Here is a 7,819-nt window from a genome sequence, read left to right as displayed (position 1 = left end):
CACACACACACACACACACACACAGACAGTCCGACCTGATAGGAAAGGCCATGAAAGAAATAAAAACTGTAGCTCTCTTCAAATTGTACCATTGCAACTTTAAAGTTAATAGTTTGCTCCTCATTGCAACAGAGTTCCTCTGTTTCAGGAGTGTTTTCTCATGCTTAAGAGGTGTTGTTATGATTTTTAATGCATCCTAGGAACAGCAAATCTACTGGTGAATGTTATGTCTGGTGGACCACAGTTCATTTTCTCTTGAGAAACCCTCAGAATTGTATTGGGAACTGATGAGCCAGTGCTGTGAAAAAAAGGAAGTAACTGCTTGGGAAATTTATTCTTTCACTGTTTTTCAACTCTCCTTGGAAGAAATTAGACTTCAGGGAAGGGTGGAAGGTTTTTATGGTCAAATTTGGAAATGATCTGCTTTGTTTACCTCTTGTGATTTATAATGTAAACAGCACCTTAAAGTTTCTAAGAATTCCTGCAGTAAATGCAATAGACAATGTTTATAGTGTTTTCTAGACCTCACCACTCATTTGAGTAAGATTCCTTAGAACAAATGTTGGACTGGGGAGATGGATCAGTAGAATAAGTGCTTCCCTGGCCAGCGCAAGGGCCTGAGTTCAATCCTTGGTTCCGCAAAAAAAAAAAAAAAAAAAAAAAAAAACCAAACAACTTACAGTATATTGCTGACCTTAGAACAAATATTTCACCGTTATCATGGAAATTGGATCACTGTTGCTTTTTTCCCCTCCCCTTTCGTCCCCTCCCCCCTTTTTCCTCCCCTTGCCTCCCCTCTCCCTCTCCCTTTCCTCTCCCTTCCCTTTTCTTCCCCTCCCTTTCCTTTTTTTTTTTTTTTTTTTTTATTGGTAGGATAGTTTCAATAATTAACACATTGCATACATTCTTCCTAGTGGTTAATTGCTGTACAACATGCGGACATGATATCCTATTTACAAACACCATTAGAACAAATTCCTTTATTCACTAAGAGAATGTAACTATATATCTATCCTAAGCACTTTGAATATACAGCTACAAAATGGACATTCATCTGTATACCTTTTTTTTGTTAAGTTCCGTTATTTGAATATTATAGGTGTGTAAACTCAGCAAAATATTCTCAAAGAGTCCAGTATCCCATAATAGTATTGGGTCTTCCGCTTGATGGGCCATGTCAGAAATTGTTGACCTGAGTCCCCTACAGCTCAACATAACAGCATGGCTTTACTTCTTATATTTCGTTTTTATACTTTTCTGCTGGATGGTTAAGACCAAGGTAAAGCAGGACTTATGCAACAAAAGTTGTAGCTTTTGGGTCTGATAAGGTCAGTGATATCCTATCAGGATTTATCCTGAGATCCTGTACCTCAGATTGTAGAACCTTTGTCAGTGTCAGCCATGTGGATGAGTCGTGTTCAATGTGCTCTCTGTGAAAGCCTGAGAGAATGTTTTCTCTCCATGTGACTCTCCTTAGGCACACTGTACATCATCGATCACGTTCCTCTTTGGCCCCATAATCTCCTTGATCAGAAAATTTGGGACACTACTGAGTTACATGATGTTACAGTACAAGTTCTCATATGTCCTGAGTCTTAATTGACCGTAGAAGGCTAGGGCCAAAAAGTTGGCTTTCCTTGCAGCCCTCCTTTTTCTCTAATTTTGGTCTGCAAACTTAGGTTGTTAACCATCCAGAAGACAAGCTTGGGCTGGGGAAATGGCTCAGTGGAATAAGCACTTCCCTGGCAAGCACAAGGACCTGAGTTCAATCCCCAGTTCCACAAAAGCAAGCAAACAAACAGAAGACAAGCTTATTGTTATTACCATACAACTTAGGCTGTTAAGCTTAACCTCACTATCTGTCTGCATATAAAACATCTTAGGCATAATATGGAACAGGTATTTTCCCTTTCCGTTTTGAGGCTGAGTCTTGCTAAATTCAAGTCCAGCCTAGCTTTGACCTTAAAATTTTCCTGCTTCAGCTTCCTGCCAGCTGGGATTACAGATTTGCACCAACACAAAACATTGTTGTTGAATTTTAATATGATGGCTTGAAGTAAAATATGTATATTCGTAAGCCTGAAAAAGTGTGAAGTCGTCCTGAAAAGCAAGCTGTTACAGTTTTCTCTGCTGTTCTGTCACCTAAGCATTTAAGTCCTTTTTATATATGGCTCCCAGGTACATAATAGCTTTGCAGCAGTGTATCAGTATAGAAGATGCTGTGTAGTAGTAATTGCTACCAAAGCTTTTATTTTATTTTTACTCTTTTTGGATGGAAATTTTGTTGTTATTTCACAATAAATATTTGGAACAATATTCAGCATTTCTGGGAAATGGGTGAAAGCTGTTGAGGATAAGGATTATTTGTGGTGAACTGGGATCATTAATTTTAGAGACTTGAGAGAGTTTTTATTACTGAAAATGGTCCCATTACTTGGAGTAGAATTGGTCTTCCCCCAGTCCTATTTGAGAGACTTTAAAAGAAGCAACTTTTAGGACCTTCAGTACCCAAGTGAACAAACCAACCGTTTACTTAGTGTATACCATGTTTGGGGAAGCAACACCTTTTAAAACGTTTAGCCTTGCTATTAAAAACTATCACAGATGTTGAGTTTCTGAGCTGGACTATGTATGGAATAAATAAGGCATTGGCAAAATACACTTGTTGATAACCACTTTTTCATATTTTATTATTACTTCCTAGTAATCTCATAAATTCTCATAGCAGGGCTGGGGAGATGGCTCAGTGAAATAAGCGCTTCCCTGGCAAGTGCAAGGGACTGAGTTCAATCCCCAGTTCCGAAAAAAAAAAAAAAAAAAAAAAAAATTTCTCATAGCATCCGTATTACAGAGTTAAGATAATTACTTAGATCTCAGATCTAGGAGCTAAGGCATAAACTTCAGTAATTTGCTTTGATTCATGAAGCTTTTTAGTTTTAATTATGAAGTCAAAACTGGAATCAGATCTCTTATCTCCCAAAAAAGTGGTTGTGTTTGTTTTTGTTTTGCTAACTACATTAAATGATGTTTGTTTTGATGTTTTAAAATAACATTTCAAAGAAATGTTTGGATATGTTTCATGATTTAACTCTAGTCACAAGAGAATCTTTTTTGTTTTTCCAGCTAGTGTTTAATTATATATTTCAAATTATTTGTTAATTTTTTATTGTTTCATTTTGGCAGGTTCATATATGCAGACAATGTATTTGATCACTTCTGCTCTCCCTTATCTCTTTACCCTTTCCTGCATGTTTTGTTTTGCTTTATTTTTGTGTTTTTTATTTTTTTTTCTTTTAGAGAAAATCTCACTGTGTAGTTCAGGGTGGCCTCAAATTTTCAGTTATCCTCCTTAGCCTCCCAAAGGTTACAGGTTTTGTCATGATTCCCAACTTCTCTAAAGATTAGATAAATGAAGTTTAGAAAGATTCTTACTCAATGTTGTATAGTTTGCAAGTGAAAGCTATTTAAATTCATTGTTTCCCTGATGAACTAAGCTGCTGGCAGATAGTTATCTCTGGTAGATACTAGTAAGTACATGTTGAATAGAATGGAGGCTGGTTTGAGCCCATAATACTGTTGCTGACAAAGATAAATTTTCAGTTTTTATTTTTAATTTTTTAAAGACAAAATTTTACTATATAATTCAGGCTAGCCTTGAACTCATTATATAGCCCAGGCTGGTCTCAATCCTCCTGCCTCAGTCTCCTTTCAGTTTTTAAAGGATATCAGACCTTTCTCCTAAAGATATATAAGTCTGTTCAAAAAGAAGGGGGTGGTGAATGAAAGCAAGAGACAGGAAAATGAATATTGTGGGACTGTCCTGCTTCAAGGTTGTATATGGTGAGATTTTTGGACTTAAGTGTAAACATAAGAAGTATATAATTCTTTATGCCTATTTTTAAAATACATTCTAAATTTTAAATTTTTTTTATCATATTCTGTAGGGACTTAAAAGTTCAACATATCAATACTTAATGAAAAATACCTGTCCCATATTATGCCTAAGATGTTTGATATGCAGACAGATAGTGAGGCTAAGCTTAACAGCCTAAGTTGTATGGTAATAACAATAAGCTTGTCTTCTGGATGTTTAACAATCTAAGTTTGCAGACCAAATTAGAGAAAAAGAAGGGCTGCAAGGAAAGCCAACATTTTGGCCCTAGCCTTCCAAGGTCAAGTAAGACTCAGAACATATGAGAACTTGTACTGTTACATCATGTGACTCGGTAGTGTCCCAAATTTTCTGATCAAGGAGATTATGGGGCCAAAGAGGAAAGTGATCAATGATGTAGAGTGTACCTAAGGAGAGTCACATGGAGAGAAAACATTCTCTCAGGCTTTCACAGAGAGCACATTGGCCAAGCAATGGCCGTGACTCATCCACATGGCTGACACTGACAAAGGTTCTACAATCTGAGGTACAGGATCTCAGGATAAATCCTGAGGGGATTTCACTGAACTTATCAGAATCAAAAGTTACAACTCTTGTTGCATAGGTCCTGATTGGTCTTAACCATCCAGCAGAAAAGTATAAAAACAAAATATATGTTGGGCTGTAGGGGACTCAAGTCAACAATGTCTGACATTGCCAGTGAAGCAGAAGACCCAATGCTATTATGGACAACTGAACTCTTTTAGATTACTTTGCTGAGTTTACACACCTATAATATTCAAATAACGGAACTTAACAAAAAAAGGGTATACAGATGAATGTCCATTTTGTATCTGTATTCAAAGTGGTTAGGATAGATATATAGTTACATTTTCTTAATGAATAGAGTGATTTGTTCTAATGATGTTTGTAAATAGGATATCATGTCCGCATCTTGTACAGCAATTAACCACTGGGAGGAATGTATGCAATGTGTTAATTATTGAAATTGTCCTACCAATTTGATTTGAAACTGTCTTATTGCTATTTGTTTATCAATAAAATTATGGGGGGAAAAAGATGTATAAGTCAAGATTGCACTTTGTCAAATATGTGACTTGAATTAAATGCCTTCTTGGGGTCTAGGTAATAAGTCTTGAAAAGATTACCGATCTTCTCACTAGAATCAAGAGAAGAGTTAGGCCTGTGACTGCATTTCAGAAGCAGGACCAAGGCATGCAGTCTTCTGAGCAAGAACTTGCCTTTGATGGATGCTGAGATCAATCTGCTTAAATTGTTTTATTGTTTCTGGGGCCAACCTCAACACTAGGTACTGTTTTTTAGGCCTGCTCAGTTTTCTGAGAATGGGAGCTTACTGTAAATGAGAAGCCAGGAAATACAAATTGTAGTCCATTTATTAATTTGATTAAATAGAACAGTTACTTAGTCTTTTATTTATTTAGCAAGAGTTCTTTGAAATTGTATTTACCTACCACTTTAGCTCAGAGAATGTGAGAACTACGGGAAGCACATTTAAATGAACTCTACATTTGAGAAAATGACACTTTACTGCATAAGAGGAAGGTTTGGGCAGCAGTCCTCAAAACTTTAGGGAAGGATCAGGATTGCCTGGAGGCTTATAAAATCAGTTTGCTGAGACACATTCTTAAGGTTTCTGTTATAGTAGTAGGATTGACATACAAGATTTTTGGATTTCTAACATTTCTGGGTTGATGATATTGGGCAAAGTACTAATTTAGAAGTATGATTTTATTTAGTGTAGAGGATATATTAAATTTTAGTATATTAGGTATTACTATTTTATAGAGTTAATAAAATATAATTTTAATTTAGCAGTAATAAGTATACAATAGATGGAATTAATATTGAGATATTTCCTCATAAGAAACATAAAGTAAATGATTAACTGTATGTTTCAGATCACAGGAAAGATGAAGATATGCCATTTGGTCATTTGGTCAGGGTGGTTTTGAAAAATGTTACCAACTAGTTATTATTGACCAATCCTGTTTTATATGCAAACAAATGAAAAATGGTGAATCTCACAATAATTGGTATCAAGACATGACTACATTTTTGAAAATGTAACCTATAAGACTTACTGTTTAAAGTATTCTTTGTTCTTGTTTTTAAAAGGTTAACTTGTTTTCAGTGACACATAGTGAAGTTACTCTGTGTTGTTTGACAGAATTGCACAGAATAATTAAAAAGAAAAAAAGCAGTGATCTAATCAGTTAAATTGAAGGATTCTGGGGAAACCTGCTCTTTACTGTGAAAATCATCTTGGAATTAAAGTAAAGCTGGAAAGGAATTTACAAACAAGAAATAAAAGAAGTTTGGAATTGGACACACAGGATCTGGGCTTGGAAATGCCTCAGGTAAATCATACAGAATAGATGCAAAGGTTTTTTTTTTTTTCTTGAAAGTCAATATTAATAGTTTTGTAAATTCTCTGATTTTAAACACATTACTCTTTTTTAATACTAGGGATCAAACTCAGAACCTTGTGCTTGCCAGGCAAGTGCTTATGCAACTGAGCTGTGTCCCCAGCCCTAACATACCACTCTTGTTTCTGATCTCAACTAACTTCTAGTACCTGTCCTTTCTTCCATTCCTTTTCCTTGTATTTTTTGCATTTGTGACAGCTTTAAACTTTGATGAATTTGATACATCAAGCAAAGTGAATAAGTAGGTCAGAAGGTGGGTAGATCTACTAGCCTTAGTCCCTCAAAATTAGCTTGCCACAGTAAGCCCTTTTCCATCTTCTGTGACTTCTTGTTTCCCACTCTCCTTCTATTTATGACAGTTTAAAACAGGTTTCTACTAGGAAAGACGAGTAGGGGCTAAAGTTACTCTGCTTTTGTGTTCTGAATTGCCTCTTTCAATTAAAAAACAGAGCCTGGTGGTAATAAATCTTGCTTGAGTTTTCAGGTGTGGGCATTCACTGGTCAGCCCCCAGATGTAAGAAGCTGGACCTTGGGGTTAGTTTCTGGAGAGTAGCCAGGTACTCATAATCACTAGCCCTAAAATCCACCTGTCTGTATCTGGCTCTGGACAGCACTGGTTTACGAGTAAAAGGAAACAGTGGGGAACTTCAGCCTCACACCCTTATCTCTCTGTCACACTCACACACACACACACTCTCACATACTCCCTTGAAAAACATGTCTATGAATGATTGTAGTATAGCATTTACTTTGGTCAGTTTGGTTTGGAGGTTATCATTAAAACAATAAATATTAGTGCCCATTCTGCTTGTCCAGACTGCTTTTCTTCTCCTTCCAGTAGTTAGCACTTAGTCCTTCCCAGTTGGGGAGAAACAGAAATAGTGAGTTGACAGGGACTTTGATGTAGGGTCATATAGAACTGTCCCAAGCACTGGGATTCAACAGCTTCTTGAGACAGTCTGGGGAGTCAGAGAGGTGGGCTTGCAGATATGGGAAAGAGCAAAAATTCCCTCTACCCTAATCCTTAAATAGATTGTATGTCCTCTTTTAGACTTCTTACACAAACAAGATTTAGTTTGCCGTTTATAAAATACTTGAATTTAGAATTATACAACTTTTTTTCCTCAAGCTACAATTTTCTAGAAAGAAAGGTCCTATAGGCTTGGAAGGACTAGGGAAATAAAGAAAAACAGAAATGAGATGGGAAGTATCACATGAAAAGTCTACCTCATGGTAAATAGAAGCAATGTAAATAGAAGAATAGAGGGCAATGATAGCATTTAAAAAATTTTCTCCAGAAACTTGGAGAGAAAAGTAAAATCACAAGGAAAAAAAATTATTCTTCCTCATCGTAGTCCCTCACTCCAGGTAGATTTTAGAGTGAGGCCTCCCTATTATTTGAGCCACTGTAGGAATGATATAGATACATGTTGAAATGTAAACAGAGGAGAGAGAGAGAGAGAGAGAGAGAGAGAGAGAG

General features: G+C 36.3%; 1 protein-coding gene across 2 annotated transcripts in view; it reads left to right on the top strand.

The window, feature by feature from the left end:
- Crebrf (CREB3 regulatory factor) overlaps window positions 1-7,819 on the top strand; it is a 70,951-nt gene that overhangs the window by 29,785 nt on the left and 33,347 nt on the right. For both annotated transcript variants that reach the window (XM_004644837.2, XM_023705041.1), the window contains exon 2: window positions 6,081-6,270. In XM_004644837.2, coding sequence (XP_004644894.1) covers window positions 6,262-6,270 — 9 coding nt within the window. In that variant the 5' untranslated portion in view covers window positions 6,081-6,261. The remainder of the gene's footprint in view (window positions 1-6,080; window positions 6,271-7,819) is intronic.

Source organism: Octodon degus, unplaced genomic scaffold, assembly GCF_000260255.1.
Source record: "Octodon degus isolate 3935 unplaced genomic scaffold, OctDeg1.0 scaffold00212, whole genome shotgun sequence".
In the NCBI taxonomy this organism is placed as follows: domain Eukaryota; kingdom Metazoa; phylum Chordata; class Mammalia; order Rodentia; family Octodontidae; genus Octodon; species Octodon degus.
Note: the sequence above shows the minus strand (reverse complement) of the source record. Positions and strands in the feature narration are given on the sequence as shown.